General features: G+C 42.1%; 8 protein-coding genes across 10 annotated transcripts; 6 read left to right on the top strand and 2 right to left on the bottom strand.

Annotated features, from left to right (window-relative positions):
• Positions 1-47: 47 nt before the first annotated feature.
• LOC145707887 (uncharacterized) lies at positions 48-1255 on the top strand. 2 transcript variants are annotated; one of them, XM_081785471.1, is made up of 6 exons: positions 48-247; positions 323-478; positions 520-702; positions 743-817; positions 917-1013; positions 1057-1255. In XM_081785471.1, the coding sequence occupies exons 2-6, from the start codon at positions 437-439 to the stop codon at positions 1191-1193; spliced, it is 534 nt and encodes a 177-aa protein (XP_081641597.1). In that variant the 5' UTR covers positions 48-247; positions 323-436; the 3' UTR covers positions 1194-1255. The 2 variants fall into 2 exon arrangements, with proteins under 2 accessions (XP_081641597.1, XP_081641599.1); XM_081785473.1 differs by having other exon boundaries at positions 49-247; positions 743-819; positions 925-1013; positions 1057-1254.
• Positions 1256-1622: 367 nt separating this feature from the next.
• On the top strand, positions 1623-2387 carry LOC145709310 (uncharacterized). The gene is made up of 4 exons (XM_081786989.1): positions 1623-1776; positions 1821-1991; positions 2036-2186; positions 2230-2387. The coding sequence occupies exons 1-4, from the start codon at positions 1663-1665 to the stop codon at positions 2385-2387; spliced, it is 594 nt and encodes a 197-aa protein (XP_081643115.1). The 5' UTR covers positions 1623-1662.
• A 3048-nt stretch (positions 2388-5435) lies between these two features.
• LOC145707418 (putative RNA-binding protein 46) lies at positions 5436-9635 on the top strand. The gene is made up of 12 exons (XM_081784943.1): positions 5436-5610; positions 6032-6504; positions 7061-7113; positions 7162-7410; positions 7909-7973; positions 8026-8190; positions 8257-8357; positions 8406-8476; positions 8519-8640; positions 8681-8785; positions 8827-8938; positions 8979-9635. The coding sequence occupies exons 1-12, from the start codon at positions 5464-5466 to the stop codon at positions 9062-9064; spliced, it is 1749 nt and encodes a 582-aa protein (XP_081641069.1). The 5' UTR covers positions 5436-5463; the 3' UTR covers positions 9065-9635.
• Positions 9636-10261: 626 nt separating this feature from the next.
• On the top strand, positions 10262-11195 carry LOC145706960 (uncharacterized). Its single transcript, XM_081784425.1, has 3 exons — positions 10262-10666; positions 10741-11013; positions 11057-11195. Exons 1-3 carry the CDS (start codon positions 10361-10363, stop codon positions 11096-11098), a joined length of 621 nt encoding a protein of 206 aa, XP_081640551.1. The 5' UTR covers positions 10262-10360; the 3' UTR covers positions 11099-11195.
• LOC145706959 (uncharacterized) lies at positions 11112-13918 on the top strand. Its single transcript, XM_081784424.1, has 8 exons — positions 11112-11721; positions 11817-12255; positions 12301-12467; positions 12518-12660; positions 12705-12946; positions 12989-13205; positions 13250-13510; positions 13556-13918. The coding sequence occupies exons 1-8, from the start codon at positions 11280-11282 to the stop codon at positions 13760-13762; spliced, it is 2118 nt and encodes a 705-aa protein (XP_081640550.1). The 5' UTR covers positions 11112-11279; the 3' UTR covers positions 13763-13918.
• Positions 13919-14186: 268 nt separating this feature from the next.
• On the top strand, positions 14187-17616 carry LOC145706849 (uncharacterized). 2 transcript variants are annotated; one of them, XM_081784299.1, is made up of 6 exons: positions 14187-14334; positions 14415-14779; positions 14828-15054; positions 15156-16256; positions 16379-16801; positions 16846-17616. In XM_081784299.1, the coding sequence occupies exons 4-6, from the start codon at positions 15878-15880 to the stop codon at positions 17352-17354; spliced, it is 1311 nt and encodes a 436-aa protein (XP_081640425.1). In that variant the 5' UTR covers positions 14187-14334; positions 14415-14779; positions 14828-15054; positions 15156-15877; the 3' UTR covers positions 17355-17616. The 2 variants fall into 2 exon arrangements, with proteins under 2 accessions (XP_081640425.1, XP_081640426.1); XM_081784300.1 differs by lacking the exon at positions 14187-14334 and having other exon boundaries at positions 14702-14783.
• Positions 17617-21311: 3695 nt separating this feature from the next.
• On the bottom strand, positions 21312-22666 carry LOC145710646 (uncharacterized). The gene is made up of 6 exons (XM_081788441.1): positions 22494-22666; positions 22276-22423; positions 22079-22231; positions 21907-22032; positions 21746-21861; positions 21312-21696 (listed from the first exon to the last, which is right to left on the bottom strand). The coding sequence occupies exons 1-6, from the start codon at positions 22629-22631 to the stop codon at positions 21523-21525; spliced, it is 855 nt and encodes a 284-aa protein (XP_081644567.1). The 5' UTR covers positions 22632-22666; the 3' UTR covers positions 21312-21522.
• A 19-nt stretch (positions 22667-22685) lies between these two features.
• LOC145710644 (elongator complex protein 3-like) lies at positions 22686-24775 on the bottom strand. Its single transcript, XM_081788440.1, has 9 exons — positions 24663-24775; positions 24148-24618; positions 23882-24082; positions 23757-23833; positions 23501-23709; positions 23279-23453; positions 23058-23234; positions 22911-23016; positions 22686-22868 (listed from the first exon to the last, which is right to left on the bottom strand). Exons 1-9 carry the CDS (start codon positions 24744-24746, stop codon positions 22710-22712), a joined length of 1659 nt encoding a protein of 552 aa, XP_081644566.1. The 5' UTR covers positions 24747-24775; the 3' UTR covers positions 22686-22709.
• Between the last annotated feature and the right edge of the window lies 1 nt (position 24776).

The following is a 24776-nucleotide window of genomic DNA, read 5'->3' as shown; positions in this document are numbered from 1 at the left end:
ATAATGATCAAAATCATGTTTTTGCGCGTAACGTATTTTCGTAAAGCGCCTTTCTTTTTTCCTCACTTCGTTGTCGCCCGCTCCGTGGAGTGTTGCAATTTTTAATTTTTACGCAGCAGAATAGCTTTACATAAAAAATGGGCTGTCCACCTGAGACCACTGATAACAGCGCCAAGAGAAAGACTCTTCAAGATGTCGTCTTCTTTTATTCCGTCGGGTTGCTCCTCATTTCAATCTTCCAGATTATGAACGGGTGTTATTTGTTCGTAAAAAAGCAAAATAAACAGTTAAAAAAGAGGCACAGTTTTACATTCGCCCAAAGAACCGATGTGTATGCAACTTTCCTGTGGACAATGACTTTTGGATTGGGTTCGCTCGTCGGTCTTTTCGGAATAGCTACTGCGGTTCATGCAATTTTCTGCTCGAGAAAAAGGAAATGGATGAGTTCAAAGAAGCCTTCAAAACTGCTATGATTCTGGTATCGATAAGCTCATTTTTCAAAGTAACAAAAGATTCTAGGCTTCTGTGACTATGGGCTTCTGCTTCGTCATCTTTTTCTATGTCGTCATTGTCGTTGGAGTTTTCACTGATGATAGGTATTCCCCAGACTATCCATATGTTCTCCCTGGCGAACTTCTCTGCTTTATGATCCAATTTGCATTTCTTTTCTTCATCATTAACATCTATGGTGTTCCTTGCCAGGTATTTCTATATCAATTTAACTTCTAGCTCTATTTTTCAGTGCTGCAGCGAAGAATCTCCCTGCTACACCGAGCCGATTTTTGATGTTATCGTTGAACCAAAAATGCCGATTCAGCCAGGGTTCCAAATTTTTAATACAGAAAATTTGAGCGGAGTTTCGATCGCTCGCTCGCGCTCAAACTCCGCTCATCGCTCAGAAAATTTGGAACCCTGGATTCAACCTCAGCAAATTCAAGTGCATGATCCTCAACCTCAATTCATCAATATCCAGCCCCAAGCTCAATTGACAAATGTCCAAACTCAACCTCGAAGTAAAGACTCTTGAATTATTACATCCTCATTGAAAATTTTTAGTTCTCCAGCTCCCAAGCGGTCAACAAGGGTTCCTTTTGCAACCAGTCGCGCAGCAGCCGACGGCGACTACTACCGTGGTCAACCAAGAAGATCAACAAAACACAAACGAGCCACCATCCTACTCACTCTTAAATTAATTCGATTTATTAATAAGCGCACTTTCTTAATAAAATCCACAAGGAACAGAATGAAATAATCACTTGCAGGCCTTTTCCTATGAACATGCCAAGACCTCCTACATTTATGGAAGCCATTAATACAAGCACTTGAGCATTTACCTTCCTCAGAAGAATAAATAAAACAGTATCATCTCAAATACGAGAATTTAGCTAGACGTAGCTCAACTACCTATGTAGAAGCGTTTGTAAAATAATGCAAAATGTGTTGTCAACCTACTCCTTTTGGAAAGAGAAAGACGCTGCAAGATGTTGTGCACTACTATTCTGTCGGCTTGCTTCTAATTTCGATCTTCCTGACAATGAACGGGTGTAAATTTTGCAAAGTTTTCGAAATATTTACAATCGGTTATTTATAACAAGAAGAGTCTTAACATCCCCCAAAAGAACTGATGCAGCCGCTACTGGCTTATGGCGTTATACATTTGGAATGGGTATCTTCACTGGTGTTCTCGGCATCACCACTGCGTCTCTCGGCATCTCTTCTTCAAAAACACAAGATAAAACTCGTTTCAAGATGGAAATGAAAACAGTCATGGTTTGGGTAAAAAGAATTAAATTTTAATTGTTTGAACTAATAAATCAAAGGCGTATGTTACGATTTCTTTCTCCTTCTGTGTGCTTTTTTATGTTGTCGCGGCTATCGGGATATGGCTTCGGTATTATTATCCAATAATGCTGGTTGGGGAAGTTATTTGCTTTGCGATTCAATGGGGATTTCTTTTCTATATCATCAACATTTATGGCTCCCCTTGTCAGGTACAATATTTTTCACTCAAAAAATAAAATCATCTTTTCAAAAGTGCTGCGACCAGAGTTCTTGCTGCTACACGGAAGCAGTTCTCGACGTTCTGCCGGAAGTTATACCCATTCAAATCGGCCAACAGATTCAACCCCAGCAAATTCAAGTGGTTTCTCAGCCTCAGTATGCGAATATCCAGACTCAGCCTCGAAGTAAACTTCTTCAATTTAATCTTTGCCCTCAGAAAATTTTCAGGGATCGTCTATCAATTACCAAACAATCAGCAAGCAATTGTCCTGCCAACTGTCCCTCAACAACAAGTACAAAATGCTGCCTTTGTGAACACGAATCCAAATCAGCCACCGTCGTACTCAGAGTTTGAAATTTTCGTGACTCGCGAGCGGCTCTCTTGAGAGCGAGGAGCACGAGCATGATGCTCTTTGTGCTCCCGAGCACATTTATTTCAGAGTTCGCGCTCTTTGCGCTCGCGAGCGCATTTCATTTCGCGCTCTCGCTCTCTTGGCTCTCGAGCACTGGTCGAATTGTGCTCTCGCTCGATCGGCTCTCGAGCTGAAAAACTGACTCGCGAGCAGCCTTCAAGGGTCTCAAATGATTCGGCGGCCCCGTGACTAATTCCATATGAGTCCCTGTCACAGGAGTTAGTACCTCGCGGTGGGCATGTTTTATCTGTTTACATTCGGCTTTTCGCATTCTGCTGCCGAGATTACGGACCTAATGAAGCTTACATAAAACCAAAAACACCAAAAATAGATCCTCAAAGAAATTTATTTATGAAAGTGAATAATTATGCGAAAAAATTATTCTTTTAATTTTGCTCGCGAGCCGCTCGTGAGTCAATTCCATGGCGAGCACGAGAGCAGCCGCTCCCGCTCGTCTAGCTCCCGAGCATTTCTGACATATGCGCTCGTGCTCTCTGCGCTCGCGAGCGGGTTCAAATTCGGGCTCGCGAGCCAACTCATTTTCATGCTCCCGCTCCCCTGCTCTCAGAGCAATGATAAATTTTTGCTCTCGCTCTTTTCGCTCGCGAGCATTTGCGAGCATTTCAAACTCTGGTCGTACTCGCAAGCTCAAGGAAATAATCGACAGCGGTTTTAACTTTTTTTTAATAAAATTATTATTTGAACGCTTCTGTTTGCAATTAGATAAATATCATTGAAGAAAATAGTACTAAAGAAGCGGTTTATTAGCCTGCGTTATTATTGATTTTACGATTTCGCGAGTTATTTTTTCTGAAAGTTATGAATCATAAGTTATTCAATAAGTATCATAACTTATGATTTACGAATTGCAATTATTTTGATGGAAAATGAGTTTTGAAGGATGTTCAATATTTTCGATTATTTTATTCAATAAAAGTCGTATGGAGCAGTCTTCGTTGATTTCAAGAAGATTTTTTTGAAAAACACATTTTTTAGAATCGGCTTTGCTTTCTTTTATTTATATTTATTGGTTAAAAAAAGAGAAATACAGAAATTGAACTCATGAATAATAGGGTTAAAAGAGTTTTCATTTTAGGAAAGATATTAATTGTTTTCTTTTTTATTTTGGAGACCACGAAGGCTTCTTCTCACAAAGCAGGGCTACTCATGGTCGCGTTCTCTTTTTTTCTGATTTTATGGTTAGATCTGACTTGTGCGTTATAAACCTTGATTAGAGTCGGCGAACGGTAGTAGTAGCAGTTTCACGCTTGGCGGTACTTGTATTCTTCGTTAAAGCCAGCGCTGATTGTTTTCGGTTCCGTTTTACGACCGCGTTCGGCTATTTAATCACTCACTCGCCAGTTGTAACTAATCAGTTTGTAGAGAGAGTTAACAAATTCTAATGTAAGTACTGCAACTTTCCCGCGCTAGAAATCAACTGTTTTCAAGGGACTACTCTTTTTTATATTTCAAAGCTCGAGAAAAGTACTTGGACATGAATTTTTACTATGACAATTTTGAGAAAGATGAGGATTTATTGCTCGAAATAATTTTGAGTTTCAAAACATTTAGTGTACCGCGGGGGACGCCCATAATTACGAGCACGATTCTTAGTGTGCTCTACAAGTTGAAGCTGAGATTTGAGATACTGTATGATCAAAACACTGTATAAAGAAAATTCTTACTAAACCTGAATAAAAATCAATTTTTCAAAAAATATTATTGCCAAAAATCTTGGATAAGAGACAGAATTAGACAAAGTCGAGGCGAGATTGAGTTTTGAATAGAGCTGGAAATTGGTCTGTGTGTGTTTTTATGAATTTCATTTCGCCTTTTTTTATAGCTGGACTTGAATAGAAAGTGCTTTTCGTTTATTTCGCGCTTGGTTTATTCAAGCAGCTTGTCACGAGAAATGACTTAAAAATACAAAATCAAATGCCTTAGTATGAATAAACCCACATAAAAATTTAATACAGGAAGCTACTAGCAGGCAACTAAAAAGGTCAAAAGTCACCTTAGATTCAGGGTCAAGGTTAGGGTTAGGGTTGAAATTAGGGTTGGAATTAGTGTCTTTTCTGGCCCTAACCCTAACCCTAACTTTGCCTTGAAAATATTTCTTAAAAGAAGAAATGAAAAAAAAACCGCTCGGTCGGTGACGCTCAGCACTAGAACATTTCGACCATGAGAACGCGTCAGTACCAATAACAGGAAACGATTAATCTCTTGGATTTTGACGCGTCCGGGCCCGAAATTTGCCTTTCCTTTCCTTTAATTTATTATTCACGTTATCTTATTCATCTCTTGTTGGCTTTATTTTGCCACTCACTCATCTGTAACTCAATTTTTTTGTAAAGGGGAAATCGTCCCGCATTTTTTTTAACCAGAGAAATATAATCCAAAATCATTAATCTAAATCATACCAATCAAAATGACAATCAAAACTTCGCCACGAAAGATTCCAAGCAAAAAGGTACAGTAAGAGTTACTGTAAGAATCAGAGCAAATGGACATCCGCTTTAGAATTGCACCCCATTTTTCACAATCATCTTGGTTTATTTTTCCCGAAATCCTGGATTTCGCAGAATCCTAGTTTTGCCTTTGTGATCGGCAAAGCCGGGATTCCGGGAAATCCAGGATTTCGGTAAATGCAGTTTTTGGGAAAACCTGATTTCTGATAAAGGTCTTTACAAAGATAAAAATTGCATTTTATTATTATTATTAAATTTTATAATTTTATATATTATTAAATTTATTATTATTAAATAATTAAATTTCAACGATTAATAATTTCATTTTCTTACCGTCTCTTTTCATGAACGTATTTTTCAACGGCGGGAGGAAGAACAAAAAATCGAATCAACAAATTAGCTCGCGTAATTCATGTCTATTTGGCTTTTGGCGGAGGAAACAATTGAGTATTCAAGATTCGTCCGCCAAACACCAGAGTACTCGGCTGAGCGCGCTCTCGGGCGCTGCTGGCCTTGCCCGAGGCGGGTGGCGGAGTGTGCCACCCTCACTTCAAGAGTAGTCCCTTTCGAGTTGATATGAAATGAAACGCAAACTCAATGATAATGTTGAGCAGCAAATGGAACGAATCGGAAGAATCACAACAATCAAAAAGGGACTTGACTGCATCAAGGACTGCCAAAATGAAGACAAAATTAGAGAGCTGATCAAACGAATCAACTATCCAATCGTAAGCCCTAGTTATTGCCTAGCCGACTCTCAATATTTATTATCAACCGTAAACAAGATTCAAAATAAAATTTACGAGTCAGTCAGGGCCACCTGGCTTTTCGAAAATTTAGTACTGTAATAAAAATAAACTAGTAGTAAACTCATTCTTTAATTTCAAAGCTCAGCTCAGTTCAGCTCATTTCTGCTGAGCTGAACCGAGTTTGCTCATAATAAGTGCGAGCTGAGCTTTGAGCTGACTCAGCTCAGCTCAGATCTAAAAGATAGTGAGCCAAATCAACTTGAGCTCAGCCAGCTCAGCTCAACTAGAAAGATGACTACTGGTTGTTGCGTTTTTTACAGTGCTAAATTTTCGCATAACTTTTTCTATACAACAACTCCTTGAAAAGTCGAAGAGAGTTATTCAAACATTAAAACTTCAGATTCAAGAAAATGGCCAGCGAAAGCTGGGACCACCACCAGATTACCACGGTGAAATTCCGACAAAAGGATGCGAGGTCTTCGTCGGCAAGATCCCGCGCGACCTGTTCGAGGACGAAATCTTCCCCGTCTTCGAAATGATCGGGCCGATCTACGAGCTGCGGCTGATGATGGACTTTGACGGGAAGAACCGGGGCTTTTGCTTTGTGATGTTTACGGAGAGAGCGCACGCCAGGCAGGCGATCTCGAGGCTCAACAACTTTGAAATCAGAAAAGGGCGAACGCTGGGCGTGTGCAGTTCTGTTGACAACTGCCGACTGTTCGTCGGGGGCATTCCCAAGTCGCGGAAGAAAGAGGAAATCATGCACGAGCTGAAGAAGGTGACCGAGCAAGTGGCGGATGTGATTGTTTACCCCTCGGCGGCGGATAAGAACAAGAACCGGGGATTCGCCTTCGTCGAGTACGAGACCCACAAGTAAGCAAAATACAGTAAGCGCTCAAGTGGGAAGGCAACTGCTGCTCGGTGAACCAGCCGGTGAATTATAGATCGCCGAGTAGTACTTTATAACGGCTGCACGTGAATCTTTAAATCCTGATGGCTACAAAAGACGCCCATGAATTATTCAGAAATGAATTATTCTTTCCGTCACCGATAATTCCACAACTAATCCGGCGCATTTTCGTTGTTTCCGCGAACTTGGCTAATATAAATAAGTAAAAAATTGTGCGCTAAAGCCAGGTTTTTAAATGAAAGAAAGTTCAGATTTGAGCAATAAACTAAAGGTACATGTAAATGTATACGATATGTAAATTATACGAAAATCCAACCAAGAAATCACCAATTTTAAGACACTCATTTCTCCCGATTTCTTTCTTTTTCAATATTAGACAAAGGAAGGCCCGTTTTTATGAAATAGTATTTGAACAGGGAAAACAGTCTCTTTGAGGCGATCGGATCTCGACGACAAAAAGAGCGGAATTTCGCTTCACAGAGCATTCCTAAAACAATACAAAATGTAAATCCGATTTAGGGCGGCCGCAATGGCCAGGAGAAAGCTCGTCAGTGGACGCGTCCAGCTTTGGGTAAATATAAAATACGCTCAATTGTGAGTTCATTTGAATCGTGCTTTAGGAAACCCAATCGCTGTCGACTGGGCTGAGCCGGAAGAAGACGTCGACGATGACATCATGAAAGAAGTCAAAGTCCTTTACGTGCGAAATCTTCTGATTGAAACTTCTGAGGAATCTCTGCGCAACCATTTCTCGCAGTACGGCAAAGTCGAGCGGGTGAAAAAGATCCGCGACTATGCTTTCGTCCATTTCGTTGAGCGCGACTCCGCCGAAGCAGCAATGAAGGCGGGGAGCAGCCAGCGCTTAGATGGTAAGTCACACTCCATGTAAAAACAATGATTACCGGTAATGAACTCAGGAGATTGAAAATAATTTGAGAGAAAATATTTGATTCAGTTTTGATAATCAAAAATTTTTTACTTGTCGCTTGATGTTTCATGCTAACTTGAAATGCACCTGCATCAGGCCTCGCCAACCTGTTTAGAAACCTGAGTCAGGGTCCTGAGAGAGCCTTAAAAAGAAGAAAAAATATATTGAGATAGTAGATTTGACTCTGCGGCTTTCAATTAAGCTCTTTCAGTACCCTGACTCAGGTTTCTACACAGGCTGCTGAGCCCAGACCTGCATTGAGCAAGTCCTTGAATTCTTTTGTAAAAAAGAAAACTGTTCATTGCTCGTGCATGGGGCCAAAAAGGATAAAAAATGCGTTTCCAGAACTAGAAAATCAACAAACTCCTTCTATAAACCCCCGCTGCTTCGGCTCTAATTCATCAAAAAAGAATCAAAATGAAATTGAATGCAATTCAAGGTGCGATGGTTGAAATCAGCTTTGCAAAACCAGTTGATAAGAATAATCACAATCAGCTTGCAAAGGTACTTGATTCGAGCGCCCTAGAAAGTCGTCAAATTCACTTCTTTCTTTCAGGTTGGAGCGAAGGCCCTCGCCGCGCAGCAGCAAGGAATGGAGCCGGGAATGGCGCAGTACGCCAACATGAATCAACCAATGCTGGTTTACGCCGGAGTTAACGGCTTTCCAATGCTTATAGCGCAGGATCAAAGCCAGCAGCATCAACTTGGTAGTCTTCCAAAGGTATTAAAAGACATCCTTCAAATCATTCAACAGAAAAAGAAGCAGAAGAATAAATTGATTCTTTAGTCTCCGATCGGCCCCACTCGAGGTCAAAAAGCTCGAGTAAATCGCGCTGGAGCCCGGTCAAGTTATCTCGGTTACTCAGCCGGAAAAGCCACTTACGGAAGGTAAAAAGCATCTCTCGTAAGAATTCTTTACTGATTCGTGAAATGCAGGTACTACACGAAAAACACACAGGCGGAAAGAATGGATGCGTCAGCAGTAAATCACGTCGAAGCGCTAGAACGTAAGAGCTTCTTTTCATTGTCGTCGTAAAACGCATTTTTAGAGGTCTGTCAAAAGTTCAACTGGACGAAGCCGTTCTATCAAACGGTTTCCACGGCTGTTCATGAAGGAAAGACAATGTTTCTGTACAGCGTTACGCTTTATAACTTGGGAATGATCATACAGGTAATCTATCGGCTTCTTTTCAAGGTAAAGATAGCTTTAGGCGTACAAAATGGCCCCTTCTGAGCAAGAAGCAAAAGCTCTTGCGGCGGAATCGGCGCTCATGCAGCTCGGAATCACCAACGAGTCGAGTTTAATCGCCAATCAGGTGAGTCTTCAAAGACATTACAGGAGGTTAATACGATTTAGACGCCGCTTGGCTCGCACCCTCTCAACTCGCAGCAGAGAAGTCAGATCGTGCCTGCTAACCAGCCCGTTCTCCATCCACAGCAACTGATGCAGTACATGCAAATACCTCAAGGTGCAACTACTTAAGCTTGCAAAACTCTAAAACTATTCAGGGTCAAATCCAAACCAAATGATCCAGATGGCGATGGACCCCCACACGCTGCAGCCTATCCCCCTCCAAGTCGGACTTTACCAGTAAAACGCACATTTTCTCATCTTTTCAAAGGTTCTTTTCAAAAGAATTCGCGACCCTTTTCGCGTCGCCAATTTCTTTTTTATTTTAAAAATTGCATCTTCTCTACAGCCAATTTTCCATTTCGCTTTTTAAAACTAAAAGTGAGCCCCAAATCCAAATTCATTTCCTGGCTCTACCAGCTACCGCCAAAATCTCTTCAAAAATCTTCCTTTATTTTTCATTCAAAGTAGCAACTCACAACTTTTCATCGTTGATCCAAAAATGTTAATTTCCATCTCAAAAAAACCTTTGATTCCCGTTTTATCTGAAGAAGAAACATTCCGCCACTTCGGATTTTAAACCTTTCAGATGCTTCTTTTTTTAACCTATCTTTGCTCCGGAGAATTCTCTTCGTTGATATCAAACAAATGGACCCTACAACTATCCTGTTCTTTTCGGTCTCATTTCAGTGAGTCTATTCCTTCTTTCTTTTCATCAGTTCAACAAAAAAAAAACAATTTTACTTGACAAGAAAACTTTTCACATTTTATTTTGCCTTTTACACTTGGTGCAACATGTGTTTTATGACAATAAAATATCACTATCTACCTTGTTGTCTTCTTTCAAGAATTTCGAGTCGAAATTTTTGGGCACCATAAGTCCCTAATTACCTTTATCAATCGGAGTTTTTGTAAGAATCGGGTATTCAGCCCATGTGTAGACTCTAGTGTCTAAATCCCAATTGCACGGCACCCAAACAAGGCTAGCCGTGTTCCGTTCGGTTTTCCAGCGCCTATCCTCACATAACACATTCCAGATGTCACCGGACACTATGAGTCGTGAACACTTGAACTGTTATTAAAGGAGCTGAAAAAATGGACCATTCACAACAAGCGCTGGCATTCTGGACGGAGCGTTTTGGGTAACAAGTTTTCTAGCAGCCCTAGGGCTGCTCTATTCTGAAACACAAGGAGAAAATGAGCGACGAGCTTCTTTCTGTAAGAACTACCAAAACAAACAGTTGACAAAAATGCACAAATGTTAAAACTTCAAAATGAAACCCAGAAAGAACTAAATAAATAATCAAACTTAGACTCAAAAAGAAAACTGCCCGCGCAGGCTCTTCCATGATTGCTATTTTTGCTCGAAAGCCAAACGAGCACTACTCGGAAGCGAGTAAAAAGCAAAGTACGCTGGCCAAAGCAAGCCAGATCGGCCAGATTTCTCAATTCAAATTCCGAGTTATTGAGAGAGAAAGAGACAATTTGAAAATTGAAAGGATTCGGAGAGATTGAGCTATTTTCATCGCGACTTTTCAAAATGCCGAATAAAAAGCGGGGCAGGACGATGAGAGGCACACACTTCGGAGAGTCACTTTTGGAAAAGGCAAAAATGACAAAATCAGAGGAAAACTCGATTGCTGATGGACTTCCCACCGGAACCACGTCGGAAGCAGCACTTCATCAAGGGCAAATTATGGCGGCTTACGCTTCGGTAGCGTCTTCTTCAACAACTGGACTAGACGATACTATGCACGGAGTTCCTGAGATAACTTCCTCCATGGCATCGTCTAAAACTCCGACTGGAGCTACCAGTACTCCAGCTACTGCTACTCCAGCTTCGTCGGTAAGTGCAAGAGAGAATATCTTCGAGAGATAATGCCTGCAAGTTGATTGGATGATTTTTACACGAAATTTTAGCGAAGCAAGTCTGGCCCGGATACCACTCCTTTCAAAAAGGACTCCTATGATCCATACCGCAACAACAACAACAACGGAGACGGAAAATCCCTGAGAAAAGGAGTGCCTGAAGATGTGATGTCCACAGCCGGATCTTCGAGCACTACTGATTTTCAAGAAAGTGGCAGCTCTGTCCAGCAGTCCAATGGTCATGGTGATGGATTCAAAAGGACGGCTTTGCAACTGTGGAGGAACTCGAGGAAGAGAATTCGGAGAAGAAGGATGATGAAGAAGGTAAGATATTTTTTGCAGGATACTAACTCTAAACTTTCTTTAGAGGAAAAAAAGCCAAAAGGGTTCCGCCGCGACGACTTTTTGAGCGAAAGTTCAACGAACTCAAGGATGACGGAAAATCATTCAATCTTGATAGAGAGTACACCTATCAACACGAAGATGGTGACGGCGCTGGAGAGAAAGTCGATTCTGTCTACTTCAGGCTTCACAAAAACATCAAGGCAAAGCGAGAGAGAGAGAAAGCCGCCAGAGAAGCCGGCGAGAAAATGAAAGGAAGTGACGACAAGGAAGAGAAACAAGATTCGCCCGGTCAAGCTGAGGGATTCGAGGGACAGAAAGTTCGTACGAAAGAGCAAAATGACTTTCTTGATAACGTCAGGAAGATGATGAATCCTGATGCTAAGACTGAGTCTGGCGAGTCCACTGAAGTCGGCGATATTGGAGAAACAACGACTTTCGGAAAGGACGGGGATGACAGCTCTTCGGACGAAGAGAATGGTGAGAAGGCATTTCCTGGCTTCGGCAGCCCAACAAATAAATCGTCTGAGGATAAAGAAAATAAAGATGAAGATGAGGATAGCGATGAGAATGAGAATGACGACGGGGATGATGGTCAAATCTCGGTTGACTCAGATGACAGCGACGCAAAGACACTCAAAACGGATGACATGAATGAAGAGGAACAAAAAATTTGGCAAGAACTCAATTGTAAGATAACGATTTTTATTGATGTATTTTGATAAGGATTTATCAGGATTTCTGCAATATTTTTGTGGTCAATAGATTATACAAGCCTTTTTTAGGCAACCGTGTTTACAGTGGATACATTTGCCATGCTCTCGAGAATGAGGAAGACCTCCATAAAATCAATGCTCCAGGAGAGGAACTCAAGAAGATTGACAGTATCGAATACCGTGTCACCAAAGCTAAGAAAGTTGAAGCCAGAGAGGGTGCAGAGGATGACGCAGAAGACAATGCTAGCGATGATAGCAAAAAAATAGAAAGCGTCGAAGAAATTCCAAAGGAGAAGTATCTGAGCGAAGACTATGACGACCTTGGACTACACGAGATGTTGAAAGCAAACTTGATGGCTTATGGCTGGGAAGCACCTCTTCTTGTGCAGCGAGTGGGAATGCGCCCGATTCAAGATCGCCAGGACATCTTGATCAATGCTCAAACTGGATCTGGAAAGACAGGAGCCTTCTTGATCCCCATTGTCAACTACATTCTCAAGAACACGCGGTAAATCCTAGGTTGTTAACTATGACTCTTAAAGATATATTCAAGAAACAAGAAGTTTGCTAAAGAGAGAGAACGCGGCGAAACGAATGATGAGATTCCTGGCGTCGGTGGAATCATGGGAATCGACCCCCGCGCTCTTATTCTGACTCCCACTCGCGAACTGGCTATTCAAATTGCCAAGGAAGCTGTCAAACTGACTCGGGGACTTGGACGTAAGTTGATGCCCTCTTGAATATAATGCATGACTAACAACTCAATTTAGGTGAAAGCATCAAAGTCTGCAACCTCTACGGCGGTACAAAGAGATCAACTCAACGATTCAACGCTTTTGGCGCGGATATCATCGTTGGAACACCTGGACGTGTGAGAGATATCTTATTTCCGGATGTTGCCGGTAATACTCGGGTAATTCAAGAAATAAAAGAGTTTTTATAAACAAAAATTGTTAGCAACACTTTGACAGCTGCGATTTCATTGTGCTCGACGAAGCCGATCGAATGCTCGACGATGGTTTCGGCGGGATCAGTATGGATATCATCGAAAGAATTACCTTGAAAAGGGGCGAACAAACGCACCCAATCTCCAAGGTTTTGACTTCCGCAACATTTCCTTCGGAAATCCAGGCTTTCGCCAGAAAGTTTCTCCGACCTGGCTACTGGTACGCCCAGTGCGGAATGCTCAATGCTCCTAGGTAAAACTATTTTCGATGAATAAGGCATTGACTGATTTTTAGCGCAACTGTGACCCAAGAAGTGGTCGAAATCGGAGGCATAAGCGATAAATACTCGAAGCTTGATGAGGTCCTTGAGAGATTCGTCGTCGGAGTGGAAGATAGCCCTGCCAAGGCCTTGGTCTTTGCGAATACGAAAAGAACAGTCGACTTCTTGGGATGCAGACTCTCCGAGAAACTCAAACACAAATGCATCACCATGCATGGCGATCGATCTCAGGTAAGACAACACTCAACCGAACAAGTTTGTAATATTCGAAAAAGCAACAACGAGAGTTCGCTCTTTGGACTTTCGCCACGAACAAATGTCCAGTCTTGATTGCGACCAATGTGGCCGCTCGAGGACTCGACATTCCCGCCGTTGACCTCGTCGTCAACTTTGACTGCTCCGACACAACTTGGCTTCACGACGATTACATCCACCGAATCGGTCGAACTGGACGTGTTGGCCGACCGGGCACTGCAGTCACCTTCCTGCACAAGAAGGATGCAGAAAAAGCTCGCATTCTACTTAACATCATGAAGGTAAAACAATCTTGTAAGACATTGAAAATTTAACGTAATAACAAGGGCGGGCATGCCGAAATTCCGGATTGGATTGAAGAGCTCGCCGAAGAGACCCCCGAATCCGTCGAAGATGACGACAAGAAGGACGACGCATCGAGCGCTTCCGGCCGCCTCGCCAAGTCAACCAAGTCTGAAAAGTCTGATTCTCCAACACCAAGCCTTGGTGAAGACGACACTGACGAGAAAGAACCAGTCTACGTTGGTTTCTAATGAAAAATCTCTCTACCCAACAATTCAAACCATGCCAGAATTATTTTAACTTTCCAATTATCTTTTTTCTTTACAGTCAAACTATCATCTCTACCATTGAAATTATGCTCTCAGTTCTATTCTCCACTGAAAATGAAATAACCAATAAACTATCTATCCAGCGAACATTGTTTAAATTTTTGAAGTTTTTATAATGCAAAAAACAAATAAATATAAAAATGCATTTTCGCTAGAATTTATCTCTGACGCCTAAAAATTGTCCCAATCGAATGAATTTTGCTTTCTAAAAACAAAATTATATTTAAATAAATTAAAAATTTCCCACAATGCGAAGGGTCAAGATAAGAATGATGAGTTTGGGGATGAGTCGCCAGGGGCGCGTGAGTCAGCTGCTTGCGAAAATATACGCACAGGGCAAGTGGGTACTGCCCGAAATACCTTAAATAACGCAACTGTCAATGCGAGATGATTTTCAATTGGGACTTGGTCATTTTCTCAAACGATAGAGACTCGCTGCAGATTGAACATCGGAAAACAACAGCAGACGTCGAAGCTCTTTTTGATTCTTTCAGGTTTGACTCTTAACTATTTTTTTGCGAAAAAAATAGAAAATTAAATCGACTATTGTTTGAATTTTTAATCGGTTTTTTAGCGGAGGTTTGGCACCGTCCCGGTTGCTCCCGGGTGGACAGCTCTTTGCCGCGGAAGAAGAACTCGTCGACGTGATTTTGAAAAGTTCTGCTTGCGACAGGGATCTTCTCTGGTGCCAAATTCAGAGCCACAGGAGCAACGATCTGGATGCGCGCTTCATCCAGCTTGTCCTCCTCGCGATGAACGACGACAACTTTATTGATGGAGTGAAAGGATTCTGGAAGGTGCTAGCGATAGATCTTGATAACTAGAATTCCTTTACAATGACTCTTCTGCGTAGAATACGCGCGAGCACCTAAAAAAAGGTGCAAATCCGGAGAGGATGACTTTGACAGCCTCGCGATTTTAGTTCAGAAGGCGTCGCAGGTCAGTAAGAAAAACATCAAAACACTCAAATCAATTTTATTCTTTCAGGAAAATCAAATTGAGCGGATTCAACGAATCTACAATTCACTAGAACTCTCCGACAACGAGCGAATCTTCTTCAGGACAAATAGAAACTTCATCGAAGCGCACAATTGGGATCAGTTTCGCAAGCCGGAAGAGGAATTGCCTCAATTCTTCGTCCCTCCGGATAACATTTCTGATCACTTGTCTGATGACGATCCTTTTATTCGTGAATCTGAATCGACGAAATTTCGGTGGGTCTCTTTTTAAATCGATTAGTAAATTTTCAATATTTTTTTTATTATTTCGTTTTGACTGAGCTTTCAAAAGCCTTTATGTAAAAAGACATTTGAAGATATCTGCGGGCAGCATTTGATGACTCGAGTCTGAATCCAGGGGAAGTACCAGAGCTCGTTGCGGAAGCAAACTGCTGCTACGATTCAAAAGATTTCAAGCGCTTCCAAGACGAGTTGAAGTTTTCGTGTTGTTTTCACGAAGCAGGTTTCATCATAAAAGAAGTCGGCGATGACGGAATCATGGTCGATGGAAGCATCATTCCGCCGCTCGTTTATTCGAATTATTTCCAGAAGATGCAAGCGTGCAAGGTTCAGAAATCAGAAACGATGCTGATTGACAAGTCGATTTCGACTCTGTGGGTGCGGCTGGTGCAAGAGTTTACCGAGGAGGATAAATTTCCGGAATGCAGCGGCATTGGATTCATGAGAAACTCGTCTTCCTTTGCCTTTGTTTTTTGCTTCAAGGAATGAGTTTATCATTATCTTCAGTAGTTTGTTCATTCATTATTTGATAAAGAAATAAACCTTTGACAGGACGAATATTCCACTGGAAATCACCGACGAGATCAATTCGACTTCCAATATTTCGGAAAATATCTTCTCGAGCACGAGCTGATGCGATTCAAGCCAATCCGACGGCTGAATGGGGATTACGAGAAAATCATGAGATACATGAACTTTCAGGACTCAACTGCGGGCGTCTTGTACGAAGTCAAAGACCCAGAAATCATCGCGTATGAAAAAGAGAACCAAGGTCTAAAAGTGGCTCTCAGAGAGGCGAATGAATCAGTTCAGGAAAGGGTTGAACAAAGGGAGAACATCGAGCTCTAGAATTTTTAGTAACCCGAATCAGCAAATTTCAGAGCTTTTCGCCACACGACAAGACGAGCACGAAAACAAAAACACTTTCTTGATGACGATGCTCCAAAAACAAGAAGACGACCTCAAAAAGCAAGATGACACGATGGCCGAGATTCTCAACAATCTAGCGGAGAAGGAGTCTGTTATCAACGAGCTAGAATCGAAAATTCGAAACTTGGAGAATCTGACGCCCAAATCCATGCCAGACGTTGAGTTGTCACCGAGGCCGCCAGTTCCGCCAAAGAGGTCTCGCTCAGTTTGCTCCAACATTTCCTCGGGAAGGACAGTTGTCACAAAGAGTTTACCAGGAAGGGCTTCAAAAACCAGCGCCTATATTATATAGCCTATAAAATTAGGCCCTATATTATAGGAACGGCCATTTGTCGGTCGAAAATAATCATTCATTTTTCAAAGAGAGAAGTCTATACAGCAACGCCAGAACCAGCTCTGGTGACGTCTCCTCACTTTCCTGGCAAAGTAGCGCCTCCCGAAATCAACTTCGAAGAAGTGCAAGACTTGATCAACACGCTCGAGTCCAAAAACGACAAATATCTGGACGACAATCGCCTTCTAACGAAAAACATCATCACCAAATCTTCAATTATTTCAAAACTCGAGGAGCAGGTCGAATTGATGAAGCTTCAAAATCGCACGCTCGTCGAGAAAAACGTCGAACTGGCGAGACTGCAGAAGCTGGAGGAGCAGAAGAAACAGCGCCCGGATCAGAAGATGGCGCAAAAAGTCAAAACGCTGGAAGAAGAGCTCGAAAGCGAAAGAGCCACGCTCGAAGCGATAAAAGAAAAGTCCGAAAAGTCGCGCAACGAGATCATTCAACTCAACAAAGGTAGCTCTAGAATTCGAAAAGCGGCGATTTAACGATTTTCAAAGGAATCAGCCGCAAAATCGAGCAAGTGCGAAAACTGAGCTCCGAAGTCACCCAACTCAAAAACGAGCGAGAAACTTTCGACGAGAAGCAGCGAAAACTGCACGTTAAAATTGACGAGCTTGAGCGCGAAAAACTCGAACTCCAGGAGCAAAACAAAAAGCTCGTTTCCTCGCAGAGCATTTTGCTTGAGCTGGGGAAAATCAACGAGGAGCAGAATGAGCTGAATGCGCGGCGGAGATCGTTGTGGTCGGATTTTTGCGAAGCGAGCGGGAAAGAAGTTCCACTGCCGGCTGTTACAGAAAGAGTGCAGAAACCGGCGGAAAGGGCCAATCAAGAAGACTCGAGCTTAGAAGACCCAAACGAGGCTTTGACAATCGAGCTGCAGGCGCTGCGGGAAAGGTTAAAAGCCCTCGAGGAGGCGAACTCGTGTCCAATTTGTCAGGAACAGTTCGACTCGGAAGAAGCCAGAAGATGTGGAATCTCCTTGTGTGGCCACCAGGAAAGGTCTTGAGTCCTGAATCACGCTTGTTTTTGACTCCAAGTCGAAGGATTCAAGACCCGTTGCAGTTCTGCGTAAAATGTCTGCTCGATTTGCTCAAAGATTCGAAAAAGTCGCACTGTCCTTCCTGCCGCGTTTCTTTCCACTCGAACAATATCATCTATCTTTTCTGAAAACCGCCTTCCTCGTTTTTCAAATGTGCAATCTTCAGTTCAAAACAGTAAATAAACACTACGAACTTTTATTTCAATATTTTTTTAAAACTACGGCTACAATAAAGAGCATCACAAAAATTTATTTTCTTTGATGTTTAGCTCCCTGGGCTGGAAAATCCGTTTTAAAAACCTGACTCAGATTTACTATACAGGTTACCGAGCACAGCGGCGGTGTAAAAAAAGTTGTTGGTGTTCTTGTGTTCTTTTTTCTTAGATTGCACTTCTTCTCAAAGTCGATTTTCTTTCAAGACTCTTGATCGCTTCCCAGGACGAGAGCTTATCTTCGCCAAGCGATTCTCAGGATTCGAACATCGGACCTTCGGTTTAAGCTTCCGCGTCGTGATGTCGGCTTATCCACACGCGCCATCAGCGGACGAGCGCGGAGCTGAAAAAAGACCCCATGTTGTAATTTTTTATAAGAAAATGACAATACTCAATAAAGAAATAATTTTGGGAAAAGATTTTTTTCAAGATCAAAACTCTTGCGTTGGAAAAACCGTCTCTCAGTCAATTTGGAAATAATAAAAACAAAATCATCGTACACTAACATTCGGAGCATCTGCTTGAAACACCTCATTTACATGTTCTTTCCTGCTTCTTTTTATAAAAATTTTATCATTCTATTTTTCTAATTTCAAAACAGCGAAAATTTCTCATAATCATAAAAATTTATTTGCAGCAGAAGGGAAAAGACAGTATGGAAGAGGTTATTTCTTGAGTAGTTTTCTTGCCATGGTTATGGTGAAGACAGCAACGAGCGCTACCATCTCGCAACTTTCACTAAGGCTGGCGAATCTTCCTCCCGAACGTATTTTTGCTCGAGCAGAATAGCCTTTCCTGAGCACAAGAATATACGACGCCCGGGTCCTCCAGTCAACTTCGTGTGGTTCCTAAACGCGTTGATAATGTCTCCCACCAACTGATGTTATTTCAGGTCGATAATTAAAGTCACAAGTAGTTGTACCTGAGTTTTCTCAGAATCATCTTTGCTGGGCAGCGCTTGGCGAATGTGCCAGAAAAGGCCGAGAGGAAGAGCTGCGATGCAACTGATAGAGCCAATTACTATCGGAGCGCCGGGGTGCAACTGACTTTGTTTTGTTGATTGAATCTTTACTGAACTGAATCTACTGAATCTTTGATTCTAGTTTGCCGCCAGTTGCAACAAACCGCGAGAAAGCGCTGACTTATTTATTCTGATAATATTTGGACGTAGTTAGCAATTTATATATGCTGGATAGGTTGATCATAAGTCGCCGATTGTGAATTAATTAGAAGGAAGTGTCAGATTATGTAGCACCCCTGTCAGTATGGAAGAAGTAAGGCCAACTTTGTTCGAGTTAGACGAGTTGGTTCGCTGCGACTTGCAGCAGTTTACGGGCTTTAATTTTCCAATTCTGGCGAAGACGCACTTCATTTTTAAGCAATGCAGAAAATGCACAAGATTCAGTTCTATTATCAAGCAGCTTGAAGAATCTTCCAGCCGCCCTTTAAATCCCCCACGTGAGAAAAAAATAAACATGACTGGACATTCACTGGAAATATTTCTAAAGACTTAATTCTTCAAGATTCCTTCAAGACTTTCAAATGAAGCGCTCGGAATAATTCATGAGAGGGATCAAGGACGCTCACTGCCCAGAGCTACTTTTACTAATTCAAGTCAACTTATAAAGCCGTTACAAAAGCAAGAAGTGGTTTCGCTTTCTTCTGGGATTTCCAAAGTGACAAACGTTTGGGCCATGTAAGAGTGTTCTCGCTCTATCTCTCGGGAAGTGTTCTTTTCCGTATCTCTCTTTCTTCAAGTGAAAAATTCAAGTCAATTATCTCGTAAAAAGTTGTGGAAGTATCTGCCCTCGAGCATTCGGGCAAGATTGGACACGCTTTGGGCACGAGAACTGGATCCCGACGTGTCAAGGGGCGCTGTCAGTTTTGTCCGGGAGGGCGAAGGAAAACTGCTCAAAATATTCAAAAAGTCGCTAAAAGATTCAAAAGATGTTGGATATTCGAATATGACGAGCAGGGGCACTTAGCTTTCAATAATTCTTATTTAATAAATTGTTGAAGGATTAAACATCAATTATTCAACGAGAATTGTGTTGCTGGTGAACCTTGAGAAGAACTAACTCGACTAACTCGGCCCTTTGGAGTATCTTCTGTTTTCATGGATCAGGTGTTCATCGAGGCAAATCGGCTGGTAGTCGTTCTCTATTTCCACTTTGGTGTTTGCATATTCATCTAAGAAACCGAAATAAGAGCACTCCGGGAAATGGTTAATAAGTAGCAGCTCCATTTTCAAAAGGAGCCTGGTTTGTACCTCTGAATACTAACAACTGGGCTCGCCAACTAAACTCCACCCATCAGTGCTTATGTGGAGCTATTTAGAATTGCTGGACATCAACTCAGCGCGCAAGTAAACTACTTGTCAGCGTTTATATTTTAATAAGGGACGTTCGTTTCGCTCAGAACTAGCTTTTCCTCTTGAAACAAGTCTTATCCCCTTTTAAACTGCTTTGAAGAAAGAAGAGCCCGTTTCTTTCTCGGATAGCTGTTTCATTTTCGCGCTAAACCCTCTTTTGACTTTTCTCGAGCGTTTGCGTTCTTGGTTACTAATCTGAGAAGCAATAAAAAATCGACATATTTATTAAGCAAGTATCGTCTATTCGGAGTTTTAGTCCCATCTGACAATAATACGAAAACTCTTGGGAACATGTGATCCGAATAAATCGCCATTCGCGCTTTGTTAACGCACATTACTTTCTCTTCGCCTGTTAACAATGCTTTACAGTTTCTCTCTCACTCGAAGCATGTGGATCGAGATTAACTCGAGAAAATTCAATCGGCAATGGAAATTAATCACGGAGATGAACCCACAGCACTCCTGCCAGTTATGCAAACAAGAAAGAGCAAAACTTATTTTCAGCGGGCGTTAGTCGGCGAGCCCAGCTATGAGTTCTCGCTTGGGCGCTCCCATCTCATCTTCCTTCTTTGATACTTGCTTCTGGATGTTTCCTATTGATATCTCTTCTTGTCTCCTCGTCGTCTCTGATTTTGATTGTGTGTTGTGGTCGTCGATTGCATTTCTGCGGCCGGTGGTGGCAGTGTGGCTTTTGAGCGCGCTCACACTCGTCACCCCGCGCCGCTTCACTCATCTGCCATCAGCGGCGGAGCTTAATTAATTGAACCACCTCTGATCATTCCAGTAATTGAATCCGCTCGCAATCAATCACAATAAACAACAACTACACGATCCCCTTCTGCGGAAAATGAAATTGGCCATCTTGAGCGATATCATCGTCGCTGACCCAGAGTTGATTGTTATGGGCGTTCCTGTCAACTAGAGGCCGACTGATATTTGTTGTATTCAATTTCGCGACGAATGCATCTTTCAGATAGCCAGGCAGACACACGAGTTCGTGTTTTAATAATGCCTTCTGATGTCTTCCACATCGTCGCACACGCGGAATAAAGGCTGCGTTAAACAATTAGGAAGAGAACAGATGGAATTTCTTTTTCATCAAACGCAAGAAACAGTATTCTTATTGACATCCCTGTCGAATCAGTGTCACTTTTTCAAACTCAATCCTTTAGACATAAGTTACTGCTGATAACCAATTTTAACGTTATCCAGGATATCCATGATCTTTCAACATAGACAACAAAGTTCACTGTAGGGAAGCTTCTGTTAACCGATAATAAAGCCTGCAAATAAAATGGACGGCTTTTGGTGAAATTCGATAGAAATCCACTAAAAATCAAGTCATCATTCCAGTTTTAATATATTTATATATTTCAACTTATTTTGAAGGTGATAGGTGTGCATTTTCCGTATGTGGCAGTAACTGCATTTCAAGCCGTCAGTAGATGGGTACGGGATAAGTTTTTTCAATAATTATTCGAAAATCGGATTTACAAACGAGAGTTGTTTTTACGCTCACTGAGGCCTACAAATGAACTTTTCTTGAGGAATGTTAACAGTAGAATGATAGTAGTCTACTGTTAACATTGATTTCTTCGGGAAAGGGCTTTCCACATCTTGGATTGGCGCAGTTTTTCTCGACGCAGTATCGGTGGAAGCGAGCATTGCAGCTTGGGCAGTGTCGGCAGCGGAGCACCAGTTCGGAGCATCGAAAGCACTCTGGTTTCTGAACCGTTCAAATAAAAACAGAAACTAATAGGCCAAAGTGCACTTGCCAGCTTGTTTTTCTTGAGCACATCGCGAATCGAGTCGGAGAGCTCGATTTGCATTCGCGGCTTCAGGACGAAGTACGCCTTGTTGTGCTCGACTATTTTCTCAATGAACTTGTCATCTAAAGAGATTAAAATTAAGAAAGATTTTTTACAAGTGGATTTACTCAGTAGATTGATGATCTTGCTTCCTCCTTTCTTGTTTCCAGTCTCTTCCAGGACCCTGTGCAATTTGCCGAATTCCACTTCAGTTAGTCGACCATTGTGCTCAATCATGAAAACCAAGATAACGCCTGAAAACATTTTCAAACCTTTTTCCTAAGTTTTTTTGGTCTATACCTCTGAAGTAAGCGGCGAATTCCTCAGTGTCATCGTCGTCATACGAGTAGCTATCCTTCTTTCCGTTAGGAAACGAGTCAGTAGTCTGCGAGTACATACAGTAGAAGTAACTTCCATCCGTCTCTCGTCTCAGTTTTTCGATTCTCAAACCAGCTACAGAAAGTTAATGAAAGAAAGTTAATGCTTCTCAGCTTTACCGTCAGCAATTAGATTATTACAGCTGTTGATTACTTTCGAAATCTGCATGTAGGGTTCGTTATCGTCTGGAACCCATTTCGTGTAGTGATTTTCGCCCACCGAGAGATGGCTTCTGAGCATCCTTTGAAGCGAGAAGGTATTGCATTTCTACAAGAATAGGTGAAGCAAATGTTTTCGCATCAGTAATGTTTCATAATGCGGCATCACGAACAAGTACCTTCAGAGCTTCTTCTGACAACGTATCAGAAGTTAGGAAGGCTATGTTGATCCGCTGGATATGTTTTTTGGTCGCCTTGTTGGACAAGTCATCAATGTCGAATTTGACCGTCTTCATTCCCGGACCTTTCAACGACATTTTCAAAAGTAACTCTGAACAGAAAAAGCGATGAAAATAAACACCTTTTTCATTTTCAAAATCACACTTTTTTGTTCATCAAAGCAGACTTTTACTCATATAAGGACCGTCCAATTCATAGCCCAGCTTTCTATAATAGTTTCTAGTTCCAACTCCACTGATAACTGCTAGTTTCGCGCTACCATGCTCTTCGCGAGCGATGCGTTCTGCTTCCTCCATAAGCAACATTCCAAAACCCTAGAATTCATCAAACTATACTCAAATTATTGTTCTTCTTACGTGATGTTGGAATTTTTGCGGATGGCGTCCACCAACGGGCACTGCGGATCCATAAACATGCAGTTCCCTGACGATTGAAGTTTCTGTTTTGAGCTCTTTCCGGAAGCTAGAAAAGATGTATCTTCTCAATTCTAGCCTTGAATTTACCTCTGAGGAGAACACTTGCGGAGCCGAAGTAGACCAATAAGAATATCTTGTTCTGGGTCGCCATATTCCAGAAAGGTCTCCCAACCACCATTCGCAACATAATCACGTCGAATTAACTCAATATTATTTGGCTTGATGTTTTTGTTGTGCACTTCTTGGATTCCAATTTCTCGCGTTCTTCAACGTAAATTTACGAATCAAATTCAAATCATAGTTATTACCTGACATCTCTGCAGCTCGTTCCAAGTTCTTTCATTCGTGCCAAGGCGAGCTCTCTCAAATTTCCGTGTTCAACGCCGGAAGTGACCAGCGGCATCGGAATATCTCGCTGAACTCTGTAGACCCGCGTCCAGGGAGGGACCAGTGCCAGTATTCTCGCCACAAGATCAATCAGCACTGAGTATTGTCGATGAAACACGAGTAAAGAAAAGGCTTTTCTCTACCTGAAGGAGGATATGATTTGTATCTTTCAGTCCTCCACAATTCGTACAAGCCAGTGCCCCGGATCACCAGTGTGGGGTAAATCTTCAAACCATCAGGCCGAAAAGCAGGATTCTCAAAGAACTCGACAAACTGCTCTAGATCTCTTTCCAGATCGACGTTTGGCAAGTCGGGCATCATGTGGGCAACGATTTTAAACCCTGCATCTTTACTAAATGCATGTGAAAACTGAAAATACAATCTTCCTAATTGTCTTACCTCATATGAAAACTTTCTGAAACAGCTCTTACTGTATGTCCTCTGTTTGTATCTCGCGCTACATCTTCATATACAGACTAAACATACGGTAAGAGAACGAAAATAGAGAGATTTTTATAATGTACCTGTACCCCGATTTCTAACCGCGTACATCCATAACTCAACATATCACTCAAGTGTTTTTTGAGGCAATAATCAGGGCGAGTTTCAATGGTGATTCCAACGCATTTACTACGACTCCGTTCTGAGTATCTAACAGCTTCATCTACACTGTGACTTCTATGGCCGCTAAGAGCATCGTGCAAATTTCGGATGAAAAAGTCTCTTTATCAAGGGTTACAGAACTCGACTCCTTAGTTTCGAAGAGCTATCTTCTAAAGTACCCGACCCTGTATTCTGCTGGGAGAGCCATAAATGTTCCGCCCATGACGATGAATTCTACTTTGTCTGTTGAGTGTCCAATAGACTTGAGCTGCTCTACCCGATGTCTTGTCTGGAGGAACGGATCGTATCTCGCGCGAATAGCACGCATGGACGTGGGCTCGTAGCCAGTGTAGGACTGCGTCGAGTACTCGAAATCAGAATCTGGACCGCCAGGACAGTACACGCAAATATTGCCAGTCATGTTGATATGCGGACAGCGATGAGGCTTGCACATGACAGCGACAACGGCTATGCCCGACGCGGTACGTACTGGTTTCGCTTTGAGCTTTGGCACAAGAACAGAGCGGTACTCGTCTGGAACGGCAGCAATGATGTCTACCAGACGCGGTTGGGACTTAAGCTTGTATCGAGCAGCGATTTTAGTCTTGAGCTTGTTGAGGTTGACATCTTTTCGCTGCTTATGAGCTGATATCAGTTCCTAAATGGCTAATTAAAACCAGTTTCAATGTCTTTATCACTTACTTTTACGATTTCGGCTGTGGTCAACGCCATCATCTCCGGAACTGTAAGCGTTTTCTGTACATTATCTTTCTCCAACGGCGGCATTTTTCTGAAAATTATAAGTTAAAATTTGGA

Source organism: Oikopleura dioica, chromosome XSR (assembly GCF_907165135.1).
Source record: "Oikopleura dioica chromosome XSR, OKI2018_I68_1.0, whole genome shotgun sequence".
NCBI lineage: Eukaryota > Metazoa > Chordata > Appendicularia > Copelata > Oikopleuridae > Oikopleura > Oikopleura dioica.
The sequence above is the reverse complement of the archived record's forward strand: the minus strand, read 5'-3'. Positions and strand labels throughout refer to the sequence as shown.